General features: G+C 48.3%; 1 protein-coding gene across 1 annotated transcript; it reads left to right on the top strand.

The window, feature by feature from the left end:
* Positions 1 to 538: 538 nt before the first annotated feature.
* Wtip (WT1 interacting protein) lies at positions 539 to 24327 on the top strand. The gene is made up of 8 exons (XM_034494317.2): positions 539 to 1205; positions 8393 to 8494; positions 15135 to 15202; positions 15342 to 15404; positions 15536 to 15666; positions 16721 to 16772; positions 17413 to 17481; positions 23250 to 24327. The coding sequence occupies exons 1-8, from the start codon at positions 629 to 631 to the stop codon at positions 23388 to 23390; spliced, it is 1203 nt and encodes a 400-aa protein (XP_034350208.1). The 5' UTR covers positions 539 to 628; the 3' UTR covers positions 23391 to 24327.
* Positions 24328 to 24897: the final 570 nt, after the last annotated feature.

The following is a 24897-nucleotide window of genomic DNA, read 5'->3' as shown; positions in this document are numbered from 1 at the left end:
TAGAATCCTTACATTGGCGTTCCTGTTTTGAAACTGCCAGAATTCCCACGTTGTTGTCACATCCATGTGGCACAAAGCGGTCAGCATCAGGCTGGGCTCCTTTAGCAGAGAGCCTGGGAGGACTATGGGGAGGGAGGATGTGGGCTCAGGGCTCTCAGCCTGGGGGGGGAATCTGGAATGTACCCTGAGGCCCCGGGGTGGACCAGAGCCTGGGCCACCGCTGGCCTGCCCGCGTCGCCGCGCAGTCTGCGCACCCCTCGGCCCGGCCGTCGCCGCCACCCCACATTCCACAGGCCGCTGCGCAGTCTCCTTCCTCACATTCCTGACGGGGCAAAGGAGTCCCTCCGCCCCCCCACTCCCGCCCCCCGCGCGCGGCCTCGGAGCGGAGGGGGCGCGGCCCCGAGTTGCGCACGCATTCCTCCGCCGCGCGGCTCTGTTCCTCCCTCCCGGCCACGGCCCCGCGCGAGCGCGCGGCCCACGCCGAGCGACCGCGACCCCAGCCCCGCCCCGCCCCGTGCCCAGGGGTCCCGGGGCGGGCTGCGGGCCGGCGGACGATGCGGCGGCGCTGCCGGAGCGGCGGCGGCGGCGGCGGGCGGCGGAGGTGACGCGCCGCGGAGGGCCGACGGCCATGCAGCGCTCGCGGACGGCCGCGGACGACGCGGCTCTGCTCCTGGCCGGGCTGGGCCTGCGCGAGCCGGAGTCGACCGCCGGCTCCCCAGGGCGCGTGCGGCGCGGGCCGCGGGCCGCGGACGAGGCGGCGCCAGCGTCGGGCCGCAGAGGCAAGGGCGGCGGCGGCGGCGGCGCCCCCGAGGCCGCGCCCGACGTCCCGAGCCGCCCCGAGCGAGGCCCGCGCGCCAGCCTGGCGGGCTCGGACGGCGGCAGCGCGCGCTCCAGCGGTATCAGCCTGGGCTACGACCAGCGCCACGGTCCCGGCCCCGGGCCGCCGTCCGGGGGCAGCGCGCGCTCCAGCGTGTCCAGCCTGGGCTCCCGCGGCTCAGCGGGCGCCTGTGCAGACCTGCTGCCGCCCGGCGTCGGCCCCGCTCCCGCCCGCTCTCCAGAGCCTGCCCAGTTCCCCTTCCCGTTGCCGTCGCTGCCGCTGCCCCCGGGCCGGGAGGGCGGCCCGAGTGCGGCCGAGCGGCGGCTGGAGGCGCTCACGCGGGAACTGGAGCGCGCCCTCGAGGCACGCACGGCCCGAGACTACTTTGGTGAGCGTGCGCGGGCCGGGGTCCGGATTGGGGGGTCCGGGGTGCGCGAGGCTTTGGAAAGGGTTGTTCTCCCGCCACGGATGCGGAGCCGCCCGGCGCTTCCTGACTTGAGGCGGGGATTCAGACAAAATCAGACTGATTGACAGCCTAAGCTATTTTCTGAACACTTTAAAAAAAAAAAAAAAAAAGGATTATTTACTTAGAGACAAGGTTTCACTCTGTAGCTTTGCCTGGCCTGGAACTGACAGTTATCTTTCTGCCCCAGTCTCTGGAGTGCTAGGATTAGAGACATATGGACTCTGCAAAAGATTTGGTTAGGTGTATGTGAAAGTACCCTGGGAGGTCAGAAGGTGTCAGAACCCTTGGAACTGGAGGAGCAAGCAATTGGTGGGTGCTGGGAACGGAACTTGAATCTTCTGCAAGAGCACCAAGCTCTTACTGCTAACCCATTCTTAATCCCCTTTTGCTGGGTATTGTTCTCATCCATAGCATTACTCCTACTACTGTTTGATGAAAAGCAGAACGGAAGTGACCCTCCCCTTCTAACTGTGAGCCATGGATAGGGACAAAAAAGATGGGGCTCCCTGGGTACCCTGTGTGACTGAGGCTTCAGTGCTGGTAGTGGCTGCAGGTGAGGCCACAGGACTAAGCATTCCTGGCTTCTCTGGGCTCTGTCGGATATGCAGGGTATTTCCTACAGGAATACCGAGCTGGGGTGTAGCTCTGTGATAGAACCCTTGCCTATCACTGCCCTAGGTTTGTCTCCCAGCAAGGCAGAGCAAATAAACAAAACCACAAACCAGCCTTACAGTTGGTTACACATATATAGAAAAAAAAAAATACAAAGAAAAAATACGCATTCAGACTTTACCCTTTAGCTTGGCATGGTTTGTACAGACCTGTGATCCCTGCACTGGGGATTCAGGAACAGTAGGACAGTTGAAAGCCAGCCTGGTCTGCATGTAGTTCCAAACCAGTCAAGACTATATAGTCAGACTGTGCTTCAAAAAGTGGCAACAGAAAATGGACTTTATACCATTAAATACCAAAGAAAGGGAATCTGACTCCTAACAGCCCTGGTAAAGAAATCCCATGTATCAGCAAGGCCCCGAAGGCTGATGGCTTTCCTTGGCACAACATTAGGTGAGTCAGGTAGAGGGAGTGAAGCTCCTGGCTTGGGGATAGGCATGGTTAGCAAGCCTGAGACCGGGTGCCTGGTTTTGAGCTGCCTCCCATTCAGTAGAGCTAGTAGCTCCAGGTTGCTTTGAAGTAGATCTTAGGGGAGTAGAGGCTGCACCTTAGCAGGTCATGTGGGTGCATTCCAATGTGGAGGAAGAAAGTAAGGGTATGAGCAGGTTGTAGCCCAGGATGGTTTGTGGGCCAAAGAGTGGCCTGTCTTTGGAATAAGGTGCTTGATTGAAGTGAGAAGTCAGGATGGGGAATCTGGTTTAGCCAAGAGCTGGCTGCTATAAGCGGCCTGGGAGTAGGAGATGAGTGAGAAACTGGCCACCTGCCAGGAGCCAAACTGGGACGTCTCAACCGGATACTCTGTGTGCTCTTGGTTGAGCATCTGATCATCTTCTGGCAGGTGCACACTTAGAGGCTGGGCATTGGTCTGTTTGTTGGCCCCTATGGCCACTCTCAAGTCTGTGTGTTACCCTGGGTGCTTAATGCGGAGGTAACGGCACTGATAGCCAGAACCTGCTGGAGGTGAGGTCCTTTCTAAAGAACAGCGAGGGCTCAGCTTCAGCCCCGTTAGCGGCACAGGAGGCTGAGCTGGTTGATTATAGAGGCTCCCTTCTCTGAATAAGGTCTCATGCAGTGCAGAATGTGCTCTGTAGTCAGGGACAGCTTTTTATCTCTTGCCTTGCTCCAGGCACTGGGATTGCAGGTGTGCACCACCACAGCTAGATTATGGGGTGTTGAGGATGGGACCTGGGGCTTCATGCATGCAAGGCTCAGTCAACTGAACCATATCCCCAGCCCCCCAGCCCTTTTTTAGATGGGGTCTCACTCTGTATACCAACCTGACCTTCAAGTAACCATCTTCCTGCCTCGGCCTTCCTGAATGCTGAGATTACAGGTTTGAGCCATCATACCTGCTCTAAATGCTATCTCTCACTCCCTAAACCAAAAATAGACCTTTTTTTCTGGTTCTTAAAAATATGGGCAATTTTGGTTAGACTATGTTCCGACGACAGTTGGTGTTTTTGAGTTACAAAAATGTCAGTTTCTAGGTGTGGTAAACAGCTGTAATCCAAGCATTTGGAAATCTGAAGCAGAAGGATTATGCATTCCAGGCCAGCCTGTGCTACAAAATGAGACCTGGACAGCAAAACAGAAAACAAAAATGTGTTAATTTCATTTTTTTAAAGTTTAATTTAAAGGCCAGAATCTCAGCCTAGGTTAGCCCTGAGCTCTTCCTGCTTCAGCCTCCCAGAGTCTTAGCCTAGGTTAGCCCTGAGCTCTTTGTGCTTCAGCCTCCCAGGTGCTGGGATTATAGGCACATGCCATCCTATCCAGCTTGCAATTTAAAACATTTCAGATCTTTTGACCTGGATAAATACTTCTTACAGAAGGAAGTCTGATCTGTCTGTAGTGTGTTCCTCTGCCTGTGTCATCCCTAGCTCTCCTTCATAGGCTCTGTGTCAGCTGACCTCTTGGTACCTGTGCCATTGTGTATTTGAACGCTTTGCCTTCTCCCCAGTGTGGTGTCTAATAGAGGCCAACAGCCTCAGGCCCCTGAACAGACAGACCATCTATTGCTAAGACTCCTAGGCCATATTCTGTTTTTGCTTCTCTTAGCAGCCTTTGGTTCCAGCTCCTATTTGATTCTTCATGGACTTCTACTCTGACCACTCTGAATTGCTGGAGCGACCCCTGTATGTGTGTGTGTGTGTGTGGACACATGGATGTTGTGGCATGTATATAGAAGTCAGAGACTAACTTGTGGGAGTTGGTTCTTTTCCTTTATTATGTAGGTTTTGAGGCTTGAACCCAGGTTGTCAGGCTTAGCTGCAAGACACTCTGAGCCGTTTCACTGGCCTGTTTTTGGCCTCAGTGGGTTTGTAGGACTTGTGTGTTGATCTTAGCCTAGTCACTTTGCTTTTATGTTCCCTCAACAGCCTTCTGGTCTCCTGACAATCATCCTGCTTCCCACTTCAGTCAGAATACTGAGGTCCCCAAGTGCAGTCTTTGTGGCCTGGCTTCCTGTTTCTTCCTCCATGCCTCAGTACACGGCCAGTCTGCCACCTGAGAGGGTACCATTCTGCTCTCTCTGACTCCTACCTCCAGCTTAAGGTTTTTTCTTTCCATTGGCCCTTTTCTTTTGGTTATAAATCTGTAGAAGGATCTTTCACATGCATGTGCGCACACACACACACACACTGAACACATGCATGGAGGAGCTGAGATGGCTCAGAGGCTAAAGAAGCAACTTGTTCCCAAGACTAACTACCCATATTTGATTCCCAGAATCTATATGGTAGAAGGAAGGAGAGAACTGACTTCTGTAAGTTGTCTTCTGACCACACATGTGTCATGTGTACACACATAAGTCATGTGTGCACATGTACACAAATTAGTGTTTTTTAAAAAGCATAAACTTATAAATCCATATAGCATCAAGTCCTCTGTCCTTTCATCTTACCTCCTTCCCATCCCAGTTCTTTGTGTTTATTTTATTTGTTTGTTGTTTTTCAAGACAGGGTTTCTCTGTGTAGCCTGGCTGTCCTGGAACTCACTAGGTAGACCAGGCTGGCCTTGAACTCACAGAGATCCACCTGCTTCTGCTTCTTGAGTCTGCCCCACTTTTTTTTTTTTTTTTTTAAAGATTTTTATTAATTTTTTATGTATGAATATTTTGCTTGCATGTATGTCTATGTATCATGTGTGTGCCTAGTGCCCACAGAGTTCAGAAGATGGGGTCAGATTCCCTGGAACTGGAGTTACACATGGTTGTGAGCATCTATTTTGGTGTTGGCAATCAAACCCCAGCCAGTTCTTTTCAAGAGCAACCAGTCAGCCAGTGCTCTTAACCAGTGCTCTCCAGACCTTTTTTTTTTTTTTTAATATTTTGAGACAGCATCTTGTTACCTAGCCTTGGCTGGCCTCAAAGTCACAGGAATGTGCTGGCCTCTGCCTCCCAAGTGCTGGAATTAAAAGTGTACACTCCCATGTCTGGCCTCCCTACCCCCAACTTCCAGTGCTGATTTCTGTGATTTAGTCAAGTGAAAGGGAAGGTCTAATTCTCATAGCTGGTGAGAGAGGGAGAAGATGGGAAGGAAGACTTCTTTTACTCCAGGAAGAGAAGTCTGATGGTGTGTCAGGGGTGATTATTGGGGCCTGCATAGCATAGCATGCATATTACACCCTGAATCAGGACTGAAGGAAAGGAGTGGAGTCGAGATGAGGGAACAGACCAGGTGCGGTGGCGCACAGCCTAACATGCTGCTTGGGAGACAGATTGAGAGTGCTTACACCTGCGGTACAGAAGCTAGCTGGAGCAATGCAAAGAGGGCTGGTGAGACAACTCCTTGTGTTACAGCCTTTTCTACTAAGCCTGACCTGAGTTTACTTCCCCAGGCCCCACATTAAAGCAGAGGGTTAGAGAGCATGATGGTGGAGCAAAGGCACTGTCAGAACAGCTGAGAGCCCACAGCATTTGTGTGGGTTTTGTGGGTTTTTTTTTTTTTTTTTGTGAAACAGGGTTTCTACCAGCCCTGGCTGTCTTGGAACTCACCATGTGGATCAGGCAGGCCTGGAACTCACAGGGATCTGCTGTCTCTGTCTTCTGAATGCTGGGATTAAAGGCAATACCACCACAGCCAACTGAGAGCTCACATTATGATTTGAATGCAGGAGACAGAGAAAACACACTGGGGACGGCCTGAGTCTTTGAAACCTCAAACCCCTCCCAGTGTCACACCTTCTCCAGCAAGGCCACACCTCCAGATCCTTCCCAAATAGTTTCACTAATTGGGGATCATGTATTCAGACACATAAACTTACAGGGTCTTTCTCATGCAAACAACCAGAGATACTGGGTAACTGAAGAGAGCAGCCTTTTGGGCCTCCAGGATACCTGGGTTAACAGTGCACAAGGCTTGGAGCCAGGCCTCTTAACACTGCTGCTTAGTCCTCTGTCCCCTCCCCAATCTGACTTGCCAGAGTGGTCCCCAGTTCCATCCAGTATCTCCAGATCCCTGCAAAGAAAGTACTGTCCTTTCAGCTCATGGTGTAGAGACTACAGAGTGTCCTCCCTCACCATCCCTGTGTAAAAATCACCTCCAGGTGTGTGCGTCGGTGCAGCTCACATGTCAGACACACTCTGTCACTAAGCTGAAACCCTAAGCCTCTAGATTTGTGAGTTTATAGACCAGATCATGTTAGGCAGCTGTGCTTTGCTGGAACTTTCCATGGAGCCCAGACTGACCCTGAACCTGAGATGCTCCTGGTTTACTAGAAGCATATATCAACATACCTGGCCTACATTGATTCTTTGTTTTGTTTGAAACAAGGTCTTGTATAGCCCATGCTGGCCTTTAGCTCATGTAGCTGGCCTGCCTCCTAAGTGCTGCAATTACAGGCATGTGTCACCATGACCAACTGTCATAGAATTGTTTATTTTTTAAAAGACTTTTTGTTAAATTTTATTTATTTTCACTTTTATTGCTGTGTGAGTGTGTGTGTCTACTTACCTGTATGTGTGCACTATGTGTATGCAGTGACTGAGGGCCAGAAGAGGGTGTTTGATGCTCTGGAACTGGAGAGGCCATGTGTGTACTGGGAAGTGTTCTTAACCACTGAGCCATCTCCGCAGCCCTCTGTTTTTTTTCTGTTTTGATTGATGTATTTTATATGTATGAGTGTTTTGCCTGCATATATGTAGGTATGTGCACCACTTGCATTCCTGGTGCCCCCAGAGGTCAAAAGAGGGCATTGGACCCTCTGAAACTGGAGTTATGGATGAGTGTGAACTAAGTGGGTGCTGGGAGTTGAACCCAGGTCAAGAGCAGCCAGCAGTTTTAACCCCTGAGCCACCTCTCCAGACCCTTGATTTATTCTTAATGAGCCTTACTTTTCCCCACAGCATTTGCTTCTGTCTGACATAGTCACCATCATCATTACTGTTGTTTTTTTGGTGGTTGTTATTTGAGACAGCATCTCCATGTAGACCCTCAGCCAGCCTCCAGCCTGCTGTGTAGCCCAGGCTGGGCTGGAACTTTGAAGTATCCTCTTGCCTAGGTCTCCTGAATACTGGGGTCACAGGTGTGCATCATCTGACATTGTGTAACTTGTGTTGTGTGTCCCTCTGTTGGAATGCTCTGTCCTTGGGGCTGGGGTTTTTTTCTGCAGTATAGCAGGCAGGCAGCAGGCTGTCGATGTCTGTGGTATGGTCTAGGGGATATGGGAATCTTGTACAGATGGGGAAGGGCACCTGTCAAGGAGAGCGATGCCTTTGAGTGTACCTGTGTGGTGTGCAGATTTATTTTGAAGAGTAGGATTTGGTTCAGAGGCAGCAGGAAGGTTGTCTCAGTCGGAGGTGGCTGTTTCTAGGTCTAATGCTGAAGTCATTCATAGCTGATGGCAAATGTCAGGCAGGCTCTGCCTGTGCTCTGTGAAGCACTTTGGATGCTCAGGCAGCAGTAGCTGACCCCAAGTGCTGTCGGTATACGATGCCTTTCTGGTCACTGGCCAGCTCCCTGGCTGAAACCACTTCAAGGAAGAAGTGACTTTGACTTTGCACTGTGTAACGTGACAAGGAAGGCATGCTGGTTGGTGCTGCCCTGTTGGTAATGGCAAGGGCTTGAGGGCAGGGTCTCATGTCTCAGTGGATTAGAAAGAGGAACGTTTGCACCAAAAAGCAGAGTTGAACTACCGCCTCCAAGACCTGCCCCTAGTGGCCTGTACCTGCAGCCAGGCACCATGTCTCTACGTTTCTGTAACTTTTCAAAAGAGTGCCATCAGCCAGGTGCTTAAAACATGAGCCTGTGGGGGACCTCACACGTTTGACTTAGAGCAGTGTCCCTGTAGCTGAATGTTAATTGTTAGGGACCTGGTGACACTGGCCTTGGGAGGTCAGCTTGGGAGGGTCAGGCAGGTGGACACCTGACCAGGAGCCTGGCTGGCCACCCAACTCTGTAGTGCGCAGTACCAGCTGATTCTCTCCTGCTCCTCCCTCACAGGCATTTGTATCAAGTGTGGGCTTGGCATCTATGGAGCGAGGCAGGCGTGCCAGGCGATGGGAAGCCTGTATCATACCGACTGCTTCATCTGTGACTCCTGCGGTAGGTAACACCCAACCCATCCCCTCTGCCTCTCTCACTCCCTTGCACTCAAGTCTCAGCCAGAGGAAACACTCAGCTCTGAGGCAGAAGGAGGCTGCCACAGTCACACATTCTCCCTGTGCATATGGTTTGTGGCCCCTTGGTTTCTGGGCCTGGCCTATGTGGGAGGCCTGGGCTTGAGGAAGGAGCCTTTGCTGGCTTTCAGAAAGGCTCCTCTCCAGTCCTTGGCCATAGTGCTTCTATCCACACAGGGCACTGCTCTGCCTGGGAGGGATTGGGGCATGGGGTGAGGGAGCTTGAACCTGGCTGCACGTGAGGTCAATGTTTTTAATTTTTTTTTTTTAAGATTTGTTTATTTTACTTTATGTGTATGAATGCTTTTCCTGTGTGCATGAGTGTGCACCATGTGTGGCTGTTGGATCCCCTGGAACTGGGGTTGTGAATGGGTGTGTCACCATGTGGGTGTTCAAAGTGAAGCGGGGGTCCTCTGTAAGAGCAGCAAATGTTCTTAAGTACTAAGCATCTTCATCCCCTGCATGGGATATTTTGATACACACACACACACACACACACACACACACGCGTAAATCACAGAGTATCTTAGAGTCTCTGTTGCTGCAGTGAAACACCATGATTAAAAAGCAAGTAGGAAAGAAGTGGGTTTATTTGGCTCACACTTCCACATTGCTGTTCATCATCGAAGGAAGTCAGGACAGGAACCTGGAGGCAGGAGCTGATGCAGAGGCCATGGAGGGGTGCTGCTTCCTAGATTGCTCACCAAAGCTTGTTCAGTCTACCTTCTTATAGAAACCAGGACCACCAGCCCAGGGATGGCACTGCCCATAATGGGTTGGGCCCTCACCCAGTGATCACTAATTGAGAAAATGCCTTACAGATGGATGTCATGGAGGCATTTCCTCAACTGAGGCTTCTTTCTCTCTGATGACTCTAACTTGTGTCAAGCTTGCACACAAAACCTTACACGGTATAATGCCTAGTACTGACTCAAAATGAAGCTGCTTTTGGAGAGTGAAGACATGAAGACAGTTGCTCACGCCTGTAATACTGGCAGTCAGGAGGCTGAGGTAGAAGCTGAGTTCAGGTCTAGCCCAGGTGACATAGAGAGACCATTCCTCAAAAAGAAACAGCAGACCCACCCTTCTGCATTGAAGGTGCACTACCATTGCTCCAGGGCTCTGTTTAGACCAGTCTACTTACTTTAAGGTAAAGTAAAAATCCCTCTTAGGCCTCACATTCCACCATCCTTTGGTTAAGTCAGTAATCCATGCTTATCTTATTCCCACTGTATAAATGTCCACAGAAGAATCAAACGCACTATGGTTAGATCCATTTTTTAATTGCTTTTGTTTGTTTGTTTGTTTTTTTTGTTTAGTTTGTTTTTGTTTTTTTGTTTTTGTTTTGTTTTTTTTTTCAAGACAGGGTTTCTCTGTGTAACTCTGGATGTCCTGGAACTCACTCTGTAGACCAGGCTGGCCTTGAACTCAGAAATCTGCCTGCCTCTGCCTCTCTGCCTCTCTGCTTCTTTGCCTCTGCCTCCCAAGTGCTGGGATTAAAGACATGTGCTACCACTGTCCGGCTTTTAATTGTTTTTTAAAAAAGATTTTCTTTAAAATAAAGGGAAGGAGGGGTGGGGCAGGAGATGGCTCACCAATAAAGTGTTTACTGCACAAGGAAGAGAATCTGAGTTTGAGCCCTAGCATCTATGTAAAAAAAGCTGTGGTAACTGTGATCCCAGGGCTAGGGAGGTGGAGACAGAAGGATCCCAGGGTCTCCCTGGCCAGCTTATCTGCCAAATTGGTGAGCTCCAGTGTCAGGGAGAGACTCTGTCTAAAAGAGTCAGATGGGGAATGGGGAACAATCAAGGCAGACATACAGTGTTAACCTCTGGCTTTCACTAGCACATGCACACATACACATTGAAAAAAAAAAAGGATTTATTTTATATATGTGAGTACACTGTCTGTCTTCAGACACACCAGAAGGGCATCTGGTCCCATTACAGATGGTTATGAGCCACCATGTGGTTGCTGGAAGTTGAACTCAGGACCTGTGGTGCTCTTAACTGCTGAGCCATCTCTCCAGCCCCACTTTTTTTTTTTTTTTTTTTTTTAAATCTCCCTTATTTTGTCTTATCCAACTATTAACCTCAGAATATTTCTTTCTCCTTCAATGTGACCTTAAATCCAGCTTTTCGTTGAGCGGCCACTAGGAGCCGCTGGTTAGCTGGAGCTGTGCTTTCTAGACCTGTATAGAAAACTGATTGCCTCTGGGCTGAATTCATTCACCATTCCTGGGAAGCTTTTAGCTACTGAGGACACTACAACTCTGAGACAGGACTGTCCTCAGGCTGTCATCGGCCCTTAGATTTGGCTTTATCCTTAGGGCAGCTGTTCTCAGGGTAGTCATTTTTCTTTTAATCTGTGTTGTATGTGTCAGTGACTGCCAGACAGAAATCCACTGTGAACGGCCCATAGCCTGTTTCTCTGTGTAATTGCTAATAGACACTGGACTGCTGTGAACTCTCTTGTAGAGTTTATTCTTCCTCATGTTTTCATTTCCCTTGAGTAGATTGCAAGGAGTAGGGTTTTCTGGTCATAGAGTATGTGTATGTTTAGCTGCCAAATTGTCTTCCCAAGGAACTGTACCATTGGCAGTTGCCTTAGAAACCTGAGTCACAGTATTCTGCACATCTGCCAATAATTGGCACTGATGCCTTTCTAAGTAACTGTTCTGTTGGGTGGGATCTCATCGTGAGTTTAATATGTAATTTCCAGGGATCATCTTATTGTTTGCTTTTTTTGGCCATTAATACATCTTTTAAAAAATACTTATATTTTTATTATGTGTGCATGCATGACCATGCGCTTGCATGTATGTCAGGAGATGGAACAAAACTTGCAGGAATCAGTTCTCTCCTCCCTTATGTGGTTCCAGGGATCAAACTCAGGTTGTCAGCTGTGGCAGCAAGCATCTTTGTTGCTGAGACATTTTGCCAGCCTAGTATATATTTTCTGGGGGAAATCTGTTTAAAGCTTTTACTTTTTTTTTTTTTTTTTTTTTTTTTTTTTTTAGAATTGAGAATTATTTGCCTTTTTGTTTGGGGTTTTATTTTTAATTATTGTGCATGTGTGCATGTTTTGAAGTGGGGACTATATTTGTGAGCACAGGTGCTCAAGGAAGCCAAAGTGTCAGATCCTCTGGAGCAGGAGTTAACGAGTGACTGGGAGCCATCTCTTGTGGATGCTGGAAACTGAACTCAGATTTTCTGCAAGAATAATACATGCTTTTAGCCACTGAGTCATCTTTGAAGCCATGTTTTGAGTTTTTTGTTTTTGAGGCAGGGTCTCTATAGCTACCCAGCTAGCTCTGGCTGGCCTGGAACTCATTATGTAGACCAGGCTGGCCTCAAGCTCACAGACCCTCTTGCCTCTGTCTCCTCATTATTTGCCTTTTAATTACTGAGTTGTAGAAGTTTACTGACAAACATTTAGGTCTAAATTATTTGGCAGATATATGTTTTCTGAGTAATTTCTCTAAGTATGATTTTAAAACTATTTTGGTGATTCTTAAGAAATGTTAGATTTTGTCTAAGCCCAGTTCATCGATTTTTGTGTGATAGGATAACAGGTGTGAGCAATCACAATCAATTTAGGTTGTTTGTGTTTATGTTGGTAACAACTTCATTTTAGAGTTGTATGTGTACAGAGGTCAGCCCCAGGTAATGCTATTTAGGAACTTTTTAAAAATTTTTTTGCAGCAGGGTCTCTCACTGGGACCTGAGGCTTGCCAATTAGACCAGGGTACCTGGCCAGCAAACCGAAAGGTACCCGTCTCTACCTCCTTGGTACTGGGATTTCAGTGGGATGCCACCATACTTGGCTTTGTATGTAGATGCTAGAGCTTGAACTTGGCCACGTGTATGTGAGAGTACTTCACTGGCTGAGCCACCTCCCCAGCCCTCCTTATCACCTCTTTTAAAATCAATTTCTACAAAAAAAATGATGCTGAGATTGGGTAGCATCTGAAAGTGAACACAGCTGTTGTGATCTGGGAAGGGTCCAGAATTTTACCCTGCAGCACACTTGCAGGTGACCCTCCCCCCCATTCTTCATGATGCTGGCAGAAGACACATACTTCAGGGTCAGAGTCCTCATGTGCACTTCCTGCCCTGCTTGAGCCTTGATTCTCACAGGATGGGATACACTCCTGGTAGATGCTGCATACTCTGCCTCTGTGGCAAATCTTAAAAACCTCAAGTTTAGGAATTATAATTAAAAAGAATTTTTTTTTGAGGTGGGATCATTATGTTGTCCAGCAGGACCGCAAACTTCTTGATTCAAGCAAGCCTCTCGCCTCAGCTTCTGGAGAAGCTGGAACTCCAACAAGCCCTACCACCCAAAGCTTGACAAACCCCAACATTTTACAATAGGCTGTCAGCAAATCTCCTTGACCCTTGACCCAGAGGCATATCTCATCTTTGTAATGCTGGAGAGCAAACAAACTTACAGTCTTCCCAAGGGGGATGCTCTCTGTCTCCTGAGGTGCTTACTCTGCACACATTCTTTTTTTTTTTTTGGTTTTTTTTTTTGTTTTGTTTTGTTTTTTTTTTTGTTTTGTTTTGTTTTTTTTTGTTTTGTTTTGTTTTGTTTTTTTGAGACAGGGTTTCTCTGTGTAGTCCTGGCTGTCCTGGAACTCACTCTGTAGACCAGGCTGGCCTCAAACTCAGAAATCTGCCTGCCTCTGCCTCCCAAGTGCTGGGATTAAAGGCGTGCGCCACCACCGCCTTTGCAAACATTCTTGAAACAGAGAAACCAGATTGAGAACTGCCAGCTTTGCCAACAAAATGTGCAAAATGAGCTAGGAAATTGGCTCCCTGCCAAGCTATCTGTACCTGTGTCTTCTCAGATTTCTCTGGGCCGAGTCTGGTTTTATACTATGGAGCATACCCATATTTTCCTGTTTAATCCCTCAGCGTTTCTTTCTATCTTCATGCTGCTACCAGCATAGCTTCTCCATGTGTGTCAGTGTGTTTACTGTCACCAAAGGCCAGAAGAGAATATCAGATTCCCTGCAGTTGGAATTACAGCCAGTTACGGGCCACCTAATGAGAGTGCTGGGGACCTAATGTGGGTCCTCTATAAGAGCAGTGCCCAATCTTACGTCCTCATCTTCTCCAGCCTCGTAAGTGCAGTTTTAAAAACTGTAACTTCACTTTCTCAGTATTGATTGCCAGAATAAATATGCATTGGGAGCCTGGTGGTGGTGGTGGTGGTGGTGATGGCAGCAACAGTGGCTCACACCTTTAATTCCAGTACTCAGGAGGCAGAGGCAGGTGGGTCTCTGTAAGTTCAAGGCCAGTCTGGTCTACAGATCGAGTTCCAGGATAACCCGGGTTACACAGAGAAACTGTGTCTTGAAAAACAAACAAACAACAAACAAACACACCCAGATTCATATGGTTCTCATATGCTAGCCTTCAGTCCCATCCTGCAATTACAATCAAGTTAGTAGGGTTATTGGGTTACTACTGGTGTTCTGTGCAACACAGTCATGATTGTGTTTATAGATAACCATGTGGTAATATGTCTGTGATTGTAGATAACTTTACTTCTTTCTATTCTCTCTCACCACTAATTCCACAAGTCTCATTAGTATACACTGACTAGAACTAGCACAAGACTGAATCTTTTTGCCTGTTTTGTGGTCCTGGAAATCTGACCTATAGCCACAGACCAGCCCCTCACTGGGAGATTCTAGGCAGGTGCTCTACTACTGAGCCACACTCCCAACTCTTCACTGGGGGATTCTAGGCAGGGGCTCTACCACTGAGCCATGTGGTAGCCTATATGTGCCCCCAGCTCTGGGTTTTTTTTTCAACAGGGTGTTCATATCTCAAGCTGGCCTTGAACTTTTGCTGCCTCTGCCTCTTAAGATCTGAAATTATAAGTGTGGGTTACCACACTCCGCTCCAGAATTGTTTAAGAGGAAAACTACTTAATATCTTACCAAAGTGCTTGATGTGGCTGCATATTTTTCATAAGCACCCTCACCAGGTTGTAGTTGCTTCTAGTTGCTAGTAGCTCCTGGCACCTACAGGAACACCTATATGTGGGAATGCCAGGTGAGCAGTAGAGAGGTAATGGTACAGGTGGCAGAGGTGTGGGAGAGGGGACCTTCCTGTATTTGCTGTATCCCATCAGTTTTGTTGACTGTTCTGGTTTCTTCTGAAATACTTGTTTTTGTGTAAGAGGGGGTATCATCTAGCCCAGGCTGGCCTCCAGCGAGGCTTTGTAGCCAAGAGTGTTGTTGAACTTTGGTTTCTCCTGCCTCCATATCTCAAGTGCTGAGATTACAGGCATGTGTCATCACACCCAACTTTATTATTTGGGTTTTTCAAGGCAGGTCCTAGGCTGTAGCCTAGGCTGTCCTCAGACTTCTGGGTCCTACTGTCACCTTTGGGATGCTGGTTCTCAGGTGTGAACCCTCATTGTTGTTTGGAATGTTTAAAACAGCAGCATAGCATCACAGGGGCCCTTTCACAGTGGTCGGAGATGAGTACTGAGATCAAGCTGGGCTCTGTTCCTGGCTGCAGCATTTCCTTCCATTCCTTACCTTCTAGGGAGACGGCTCCGCGGGAAGGCCTTCTATAACGTGGGCGAGAAAGTGTACTGCCAGGAGGACTTCCTGGTGAGTCTCCACTGTGCTGCTGGCCAAGCTGGGTGGGAGCAGGGCGGGAACCTCCTTCGGACTCACATGCAGACCTGAGGCCAGCGACAGTGAGTGCCCCTTTGTCACGTGACGTCCTGGATCCTGTGTCCCCTCTCAGTACTCCGGGTTCCAGCAAACAGCTGACAAGTGTAGCGTGTGTGGACACCTCATCATGGAGATGGTAAGAACCTCCCTAGTCTCCTGGAGTCCCCTACTCCTCTCCTGTTCCAGACCCGGTAGGGCCCTGATCCATAGTCTCTTGGGGGCAGTGCTGAGTGTCCTACCTGCACTGACCTTTTGGTACCTCCCCAGATCCTGCAGGCCCTTGGCAAGTCCTACCACCCGGGCTGTTTCCGCTGCTCAGTGTGCAACGAGTGCCTGGATGGGGTTCCCTTCACTGTGGATGTGGAGAACAACATTTACTGTGTTAGAGATTATCATACGTGAGTTTCCCCTGCTGGAGCAGTGTGGCCTGCAGCATGGCCCTCCCCGCCTACCTCTGCCTCTCTGGTTCTTGCTTTTTTTTTTTTTTTTTTTTTGAGGGGGATGTGTGTGTCTTTCTCTCCGTGTTTTCTCAGCTGTTGGGGGTAGGTGTATTAGTGACTTTTCCCATGTGGTGACAGTCCTTCACAGAACAGTGTGAGAAGGAGAGGTTTATTTTGGCTCACAGTTTCAGAAGACATCATGATAGGCAAGGCCTGGTGTTGAAGGCATGCTGTTGGGTGTTGACAGCTCTAGCTTTGGTGACAGGAGCAGGGAGAGGGGACTCCTTACATCTTGGTGGGGCGGGAAGAAGAGACATCAGGAAGGAACTGGGCTGAGCTGTAACCATTAAGCTCCTTCCAATAGTGACTCACCTTCACTAGCCAAGCCTACCTCCAGAGGCTCCAGAGCCGCCCCAAACAGCACCATCTGCTGGGAGCAGATGTTCCAGCACTAGCCGGAAGCTGGTTCACATCCAACTGGAAGGGCAGGGCAGCCGCATTTGTGCTTTCTGATCCTTCTCATGGGTAGTCTGGCCACCAGTCCGCCTGCCTTTGCTCCCTGCCTTTGCTTACATAGAACCCTCTTCTTCCTAGTGAGCTCACCTGACCGTCTGGCTTTTTGCTTCTAAAGAGAGAAGGGCCCTGATGTCATATGAGCAGCCAAAGTGTTTCTATACTGTGGCTCCAGGCTCCAGCCTGGCAGCCCTGGGCCTGTGCTGCTGTTGAGTTTGGGGATTGATGCCACCAGCATTTGTACTTGGTACTCAAGGTAGAGCAGAGGTCTACCCTAGGGATGGCTTCAGTCTGGATGTGAGGGGTCCGAGAATACAAAGGAGATGTCTAGAGAGAGCCTGAAGCTATTCTGGAGTAGGCAAATAGGAACTGCATCAGCAGTTTGCACCAAGAAGGCTAAAGCGGCACCAGCCGGTGTCCACACAGGAGGGTGGGCGGGGCAGTGCCCTTGCCTTACTCACTCAACTTCTCACGTGCCCATTTTCCTCTATTCTTCCAGAGTGTTTGCACCAAAATGTGCCTCCTGTGCCCGCCCCATCCTCCCTGCACAGGTAGGAACACTTCATCTGGAAGCAGCAGGTGCTTGACCCTGTGGCTCTGTCTACTCCAGCCTGCCTCAGATCCTGGGCCACAGTAGGAGTGGTTGAAGGTGGCCATGCTTTACATTCCTCAGGGCTGAGGAATATGCAGGGCGTTTGGGCAGGGGGTGGGACAGGTGTGCCCTGGGTAGACTACAAGGAAGCAGCTGCTGGCTTCTAGCTTGTCCCGCTGTGGTATTCCATCAGCTGTAACAGGGAAAGGGCTGCTCACTGGGCTCATTCACTTCCGCAGTGGATGTTGGGTGGCCTAGGGCCAGGGGAACAGATGAGAGGCTTTGGCCTATGTATCTCTTATTTTTGGGTCTTTTTGCATGAACTGTATATGCCCAACTGAGCTTCTGAGGAAGCAGAACTGGTAGTGGGAGTCCCTGGCTCTGAAGAAGTGAAGATAGTATGTGTGAGCCAGAACCCATGTGACGTTCTTATTGTCACATGCTGGTTGGGAAAGATGCCCAGCACACATGCATATTCACTCTTGGACACCTGCCAGTGTAACTGACTGTGGCACATTGTAGAGCGGTGTGTCTTAATGGACAGGTCATAGTGTTCCAGGTCCAGGAAGAACGTCTGTGAACTCTGCCTTTTCCTCTAGGGCTGTGAGACAACCATTCGTGTGGTGTCCATGGACAGAGACTATCATGTGGAGTGTTACCACTGTGAGGTAAGCCCTAGGCTCACACACACAGGTGCCACAGCCTGTTCCACACACTGCTGCCCCTTCACCCTGGGTGTCTATGGACCCTCTCTTGTGGCTTCTGTTCCATACTACCCCAGCAAGCCATTCCTTTCTTGTGGACACATGCTCTACCTGTACACATTTCTCTTTCAGATAGTCACATTTTTACTAGGTGGGATATTTAGTAGGAAGGATGGGAAGTTAGACTGGCAGTGTCCATATGAGGTGATGTGTGCTGTTGAAGGGGTTGTCAGAACCTTGGAAAAATCAGTTTTCTTGGAGGAGGTAACACTCAGAGTAAGATTGTATAGTGAATACGAATTAACAGCATGAGGTAGTAAAAAGTTGTGTGTGTGTGTATGTGTGTGATTTTTTTTTATATTGCTGGTGAAGCTGCCAGAGGTTGGATATGGGCCATGAAGGCTTGAGAGTGCTAATTTCCCTAGGGCATCAGGGAGAGAAAAGATGGCAAGATTCTACTGGATATTTTGTTTTATGTTTAAAACAGAAACTCTACATAGCCCAGGCTGGCTCAGAACTTGGTTGTGTAGCTCAGGCTGGCCCAGAACTTGTACTCTATATAGTTTTTCAAGATAGGGTTTCATTGTGTAGCTCTGGCTGTCCTAAAATTTGATACGTAAATCAGGCTGGCCTCAAATTGGGACATCTACCTGCCTCTGCCTCCTGAGTGCTGGGGTTAAAGGTGCCCAGCCGTAGAACTTGTACTCTTACCTGCCTTTGCTTCCTGAGTGCAGGATTTGCAGGGGTGTGCCTCCATACACAGCGTTCCAGCAATTCCAGCACTCAAGATGCCGAGACTGTTATATTGCAAATTCAAGGCTCACTAGGCTACATATCAACCCTAGCTTACCAAACAAAACGTCAGCAAATTACATGTAATTGTGGAAGAGGTGGGTTACAGGGAGGGACCCATGAGGAAGCTGGTTGAGTTGAGGGACAGTGCGGATGGGGATGGCTTTGGGAGGTGACTGGGTGTGGCAGTATAGGAGATGAAATGAGTCCATCAAATTCTACAGAGGACGACATGCTGTCAGTTCCTGTTACTGTAACAGACCCTGAAGTCACCAACTTAACAAATAAAAGTTTATTTAACTCAGTTTGGGGTTTATCCAGTGATGGTGGATTAGCTACATTGCTTTGGTCCTGTGATGCAACCAAAGCTGCTTACCTCATAACCGGAATCTTGGATTCCAGTTATGGGAGAGAGTAAGGAAGAGAGGGGCTGGAGTGACCTTTGAGATGACTCAGCAGGAAAGGACATCTACTTACTGTCATAAGAGGACACCATGACCAAGGCAGCTCTTAAACAGGCAAATATTTAATTGGGCAGAGCCTGAGCACAGGAGGCCTCAAAGCCCACCTACACAGTGACACACTTCCTCCATCAAGGCCACACCTCCTCCAGTAAAGCATTCAAACACATGAGTCTATGGGATGCCAAACCTATTTAAATCAACCACATTCCACTTCCTGGCCCCCATAGGCTTGTAGCCATAATGTAATGCAGAATGCATTTAGTTCAACTTCATAATCTACCATAGTCTCAAAAATGTTCAAAAGTTCAAAGTCTCTTCTGATATTCATATAATCTTTTAACTGTTTTTTTTTTTTTTTTCCGTTTTTCGAGACAGGGTTTCTCTGTGGACCAGGCTGGCCTTGAACTCAGAAATCCGCCTGCCTCTGCCTCCCAAGTGCTGGGATTAAAGGTATGCGCTACCACCGCCTGGCCTTTTAACTATTAATCTCCTATAAAATCAAAACCAAAATAAAAAAGCAGCTATTTCCAACATCACAGGATATACATTAGTATTCCAAAACATAGCAGTGAGGAAATACTGGACCAAAGAAGATCAAAAACCAGCTGGTCAAATTCCACACTCTGCATCTCCATGTCTGTCTCCTTTCATTTTAGTTGACTGCAACACAATTCTTTCTGTTGGTCTGGTTCTACTCTCTGTTAGCAGCTTTCTTCAGATACCATGGCTCTGGCAGCTCTAATATCTTGGGGTCTCCAAGGCAACTTCAACTTTACAACTTCTTGTCCCAATGTCTGGGATCCACACATGATCTTCTGGGCTCTAACATAGCACTCTCTGTTCTGGTTGACTCCATTCCACTGCTGCTGCTTGCTGTTCTTGATGGTCATCTCATGGTACTAGGATCTCCAATACACTGGGGTCCTCCCCTGAAACTAGGCTGCACTTTTACCAGAAGCCTCTCATAGGCTCTCTTCATAGTGCCAAGCCTCAACTTCTTTGCATGACCCCTTCAGTCCTGGGCCATCAACTGCAACTGAGGTTGCACCTTCACCAATTGACCAAGCCCGCTCAGTCAGTCAACAGGGTTTTGAGGATGGGAGTGAGGATGAAATTAAAAAGACAATTAGACCACATGATAGCATGACTCCAGCAAGTGCTGAAGCAAGTTCATTTTTTCCCAAGTTGCTTTTTTTTTTTTACCATTCTAAGTACATGCAAAGAATAAGGTCAGTTCTAGGTCAAGGAACAAACAAGGCATAAACAAAAGTCTAGTGGTAACTGTTTCTAGGGACTTATGAAGATGATCAAGATGCCATGAGGACATTCCTCAACTCTATTTTTCTTGAGCCTACTTTCTTGTCCTAGCCCAATGTAAATATTCTCACCGATTTCCTAGAAGCGGCACCAAGAGCTTTCCACAACCAATGGCTTTCCCAGGCCTTTCACAATGCCAAGCCTCAGCTGCTGTCTATGGCCACTTCATGTCTTCAAAACCAGTACCACCTGGGTGTTTCTTACACATTACCACATTCAGCTGCAGCATGAAGTACAGCCTTGGCTATCTCTGGAACACAGCTCCTTTGTGCTCCCAGAAACTACTTTCCAGAAGATTTCACCTCAGTGATGCTGGTCTCTTCTTAGTCATTGATAATTTCTTAGGTTCAGTTAACCAGCATCAATTGTTCCAATAGCCCCTTCTACTCTTGACTCTAAAGCCAAGGCCACGTGGTTGAAGCTGCCGAGTTCTGCTGCCTGCTGGGGCTGGAACATGGCCTCTTGTTCTGTTTCACTTATTCAGAGATCTGCATGGTCTATTGCCCAAGTGCTGGGGTTAAAGGTGTATGCCAACATGCTTGGACCTAGTCTTTTCTTTACCTGGAATTTGCTTTGTACCAGGCTGGCCTTGAACTGAGAGATCTGCTTGCCCCTGTCTCCTGGGATTAAAGGTGTATACTACCATTTCTGGGTTGTAGTTTACTCCAGATATAGCCATCACAATCCATCCCTTGTCAGTTTGACATACAATCATATCTCCTTATATCCAAATGAGAACGATAACCAAGTAATAATAATGCCTAACATGATATAACTGTCTCTCGTACAACTTCAAATGCATAAACAATAAGCTTAGGAGGATGGGATTTTGCCCTGAGGTCCCTTAATCTGTTTATCTCCTTGAACACAGTATTCAGCTCCCATTCTACTTCCTAGTACCCTCTTAATACTTGAACCATACATTTTGTACTTTTCTTTTCTGTGCTTGCTATACTTGATCAAAATACTATTTGTAAGAATAACCCACAGGACAGAATCTATGCTAGGCTGTTTTGAGATTTCCTTTTTCAATACAATTAATCTAAATCTCTTCATTTTAGCCCCTGGCACTCCTCAGACAAGGGCAAAAGTAGCTGCATTCTTCACCAAAATATAAGAATGATCTCTAGGCTGCATACTGAAATTCTCCACTGAAACCTTTTTTTTGTTTTGTTTTGTTTTTCGAGACAGGGCTTCTCTGTGCAGCCCTGGCTAATCTTGGAACTCACTCTGTAGACCAGGCTGGCCTCGAACTCAGAAATCCGCCTGCCTCTGCCTCCCAACCACTGAAACCTTTTAAGCCAGCCCTGCAGAGTTGAAATCACCCTCAGCACCAATGTCTTCCATACTCCTACTAGGACAGCCCATTAAGCCCCACTTAAAAGCATTCCACTGCTTTCCATATCCAAAGTCCCCAAATCCACATTCCTCCAAACATCATCAGCCCTAGCACAGCTTGGTACCAACTTCTGTCTTAGGGTTTTCATTACTGTGAAGAGACAGCATGACCAAGGCAACCCTTATAAAGGCAAGCATTTAATTGGGACTAGCTTATAGTTTCAGAGGTTTAGTTCATTATCATCATGGGAGAAGCAAGGCAGTGTCCAGGGAGACATCGTGCTGGAGGAGCCAAGAGTTCTACATCTTGATCCAAATGTACTAGGTGGAGCCTGAGCTAAGGAGGCCTCAAAGCCACCTACACAGTGACATCTTCCTCCATCAAGGCCACACCTCCTAATAGTGCCACTCCCTGTGGCCACATATTCAAACACATGAATGAATCTATAGGGACCAAACCACCAGATCTAAGTCTTAGGATCTTTGGTTTTTCGAGACAGGGTTTCTCTGTGTAGTCCTGGCTGTCCTGGAACTCACTCTGTAGACCAGGCTGGCCTCGAACTCAGAAATTCGCCTGCCTCTGCCTCCCAAGTGCTGGGATTAAAACCGCCTGGCAAGTCTTAGGATCTTAATTCAATCCCTAGGACTCACATAGAGAGACAACTCATTTCTGCAAGTTGCCCTCTGACCTTCACAGGCATGCCATGGCATACCCACACTCATACATATAACATGTATATGAAAAAAAGGTCAAAGTTCTGGAGACCCATTGAGGACATACCCCCAAAGACCCAAAAATCTCTTTAATGGTTCAACCATTTTCTCCATGGACAAGGGACCAAGCCTCCTTTTTCTTGTTTTTTTGGTTTTTTGAAATAGGGTCTCACCGTGTGGCCCTGGCTGTCTTAAAATTCCCTGTGTATCTGCACTGGAACACAAATCCTGCATGTGCTATTAGCACTCTATTGCTGAGCTAGCTCTCCAGCCTTTCAATTATTTTGATAGCCCAGGCTGGACTCAAACCCAGTCTTCTACTTCAGCCTCTTGGAGTCACAGTCTGATAACTGTGCTGGGAATTTTGTCCTTTAAGACACTGTCTTGCTGTATAGCAATGGCTGACCTGGAACTTGAATTTCTGCTTCTGTTTCTGCCACTGAAGTTCTGGGATTACAGATGTGCTACCATACCTGGCTGTTAGCTGTTGCATTGTACATTTTTTTCTAATCATTATTAAAGAGTTCTGTTTGTGTGTGTGTGTGTGAGAGAGAGACACACACACACACAGAGACACACAGACACACAGAGAAAGTATCCATGCCTCTGTATGTGGAGAACAGAGTCAGAACTGGAGTTGGAGTTGGTGAGAGTCTGGCTTGTTCTATGGGTACAAAGGCATTGAGCTATTGTGTTCATGGTTGTGGAGCAAGTTCTTTTTCCTGAGCCAATGTTCCAGCAACCCGCACCCCCACACACCTTGTTCTTAAAAACCATAGCTTGTGAAGACTAGCCATAGTGGTGCCATCTTTAATCCCAGCACTTGGGAGGTAGAGACAGGTGGATTTCTGTGAGTTGGAGGCCAGCCTGATGTACATAGTGAATTCCAGGACAGACAGGTATAGATAGATCCTGTTTCCAAAACAAAGAAAAAACCTACAATAGCTTATTAGGCTGAGCTCACAGTTATTGCCATACCCATCCCTGCCCTTTCCTTGAGACTGGACTTGCCCAGCCACCATACCTGCCTCAACCCCATTGTCCCTTTGGTGAGGATACCCTGCCTCCTGCTTGCTGGGGTTCAGAGTTGTGTTTTTCCTTCTGCAGGACTGTGGGCTGCAGCTGAGTGGGGAAGAGGGACGCCGCTGCTACCCCCTGGAGGGGCACCTGCTCTGCCGTCGTTGTCATCTGAGGCGCCTTGGACAGGGCCCACTCCCCTCACCTGCTGTGCATGTGACTGAGCTCTGAGAAGCAGCCATCAGAGAGAGGAGTGACCCACACTCCCCCCAACCCCACTCCCAGCTGCTGTCCCTTCCGCAGGGGCCGGACCCCCGCAACAAAGAAGCGATTTCTATTTATTCACCTTCTGTGCCTCAAGTCACTTCCCCTGCTGGATTCCAGGACACCTGCACCATAGACTACTTCCTCCACGTAGTTTCAGCTCCCATGGCAGGGATTGGATGGCCTTGGGGACTGGTGCCTTATTTGTATGCGACCACAGAGCCAGGGATTGTGGACAACCTGGGAAATAGCACAATTTGGCCTTGATGGGTATTTTCAGCTGCAGCTCTCCACCTCTCTGGATCCCAGCGTGAGATGCTTTCCAGTATCCTCAGCCTCAGAAGACCCAGGGGCAGAGCGGGGTGGGGCACATGAGGGACTCCCTGCAGACCCTGCCAGGGAGCACTGTGCATACTGTATCAGGCTCCGCTACCAAAGCATATGATTTGACTTAAATTAAGTCCCCCCCCCCCCAGGATGTTTGCGTTTTCTTTAAAAGAATATAGTTTTCTTTCTTCTAAAAACTTGGACATGGTAGTTATTTCCCATTCACAGCACACTTGCTCATGGAAACACATTTGTGTACCATGTAGATAGTGTTACAAAATATGATCAGCCGGGAGTGGGGTGGGTGGGTACCTGGTGGGCCCACGCTAAGGTGTCCCCCTGTGAAATCATGCCATGTAACATCTGGTATAAGGGGGCTTATTCAGGGGAAGGGAGGGGAGTGAGGGCCTGGAGAAGGGTAGAGGCAGACAGACAGGAGCAGAGCCATGAGGGCCGAGGACAGAAAGGGAGAGAGACTGGTGGGAACTGTTAGCTGTCTCCAGCTGTTAGCTGTAGACTCTTAGCTGTTGCTTTGTTCATTTTTTTTCTAATCATTATTAAAGAGTTTAAAGGTGTGTGTGTGAGAGAGAGTGAGAGAGAGAGAAAGACAGAGCATGACAGCGAGTGCTGGGGTGTCAGGGCAGGCCTTTTATCGCACCTGGAGGCAGGTCCCTGGGAGGAGCCCAGCTGAATCTCCTATCACCTAAATTTAGTCGATAAGAACTGTGTAGTTTTAACTGTGTGTTGGTTTTTTTTTTTTTTTTTTTTTTTGCATAAATTGTGGAATCTGTCCGCATTTTCTTCAGACTTCAGTGTGGACTTGTGTGACAAGACTCTTATGGAAAGGGACGTCATGCGCTTCAGATAGGGCAGATGTAAATTAGATTCTCTTTGGAAAGGGAATATTCCCTGAGCCTTGGGAAGTACTGAAGAGAGTTGGCAACTAGCTAGTGATGACATTGAACCTGTGCTTTCCATATGGCCCTGGCCAGGAATACCATCAGCACCCTCCTGTCTGAGTGCTGTTGTCTGAATTCTGTCAGCCACAGCGCTGCTAGTTCTGTTGTGGCTGCTTTTTTTTGTTGTTGTTGTTTGTTTGTTTTTGTTTTTGATTTTTCGAGACAGGGTTTCTCTGTATAGCCCTGGC

This window comes from Arvicanthis niloticus, chromosome 1, assembly GCF_011762505.2.
Source record: "Arvicanthis niloticus isolate mArvNil1 chromosome 1, mArvNil1.pat.X, whole genome shotgun sequence".
NCBI classification, from domain to species: Eukaryota; Metazoa; Chordata; class Mammalia; order Rodentia; family Muridae; genus Arvicanthis; species Arvicanthis niloticus.
The sequence above is the reverse complement of the archived record's forward strand: the minus strand, read 5'-3'. Positions and strand labels throughout refer to the sequence as shown.

What these genes read in the sequence shown, in the direction of transcription:
- Wtip (XM_034494317.2), top strand. Translation starts at nt 629, where the DNA reads ATGCAGCGCTCGCGGACGGCCGCGGACGACGCGGCTCTGCTCCTGGCC. An exon ending in TGTGTTAGAGATTATCATAC is followed by an intron (nt 15,667 to 16,720) that starts GTGAGTTTCCCC and finishes CTATTCTTCCAG; the next exon opens with AGTGTTTGCACCAAAATGTG. An exon ending in GCCCCATCCTCCCTGCACAG is followed by an intron (nt 16,773 to 17,412) that starts GTAGGAACACTT and finishes CTTTTCCTCTAG; the next exon opens with GGCTGTGAGACAACCATTCG.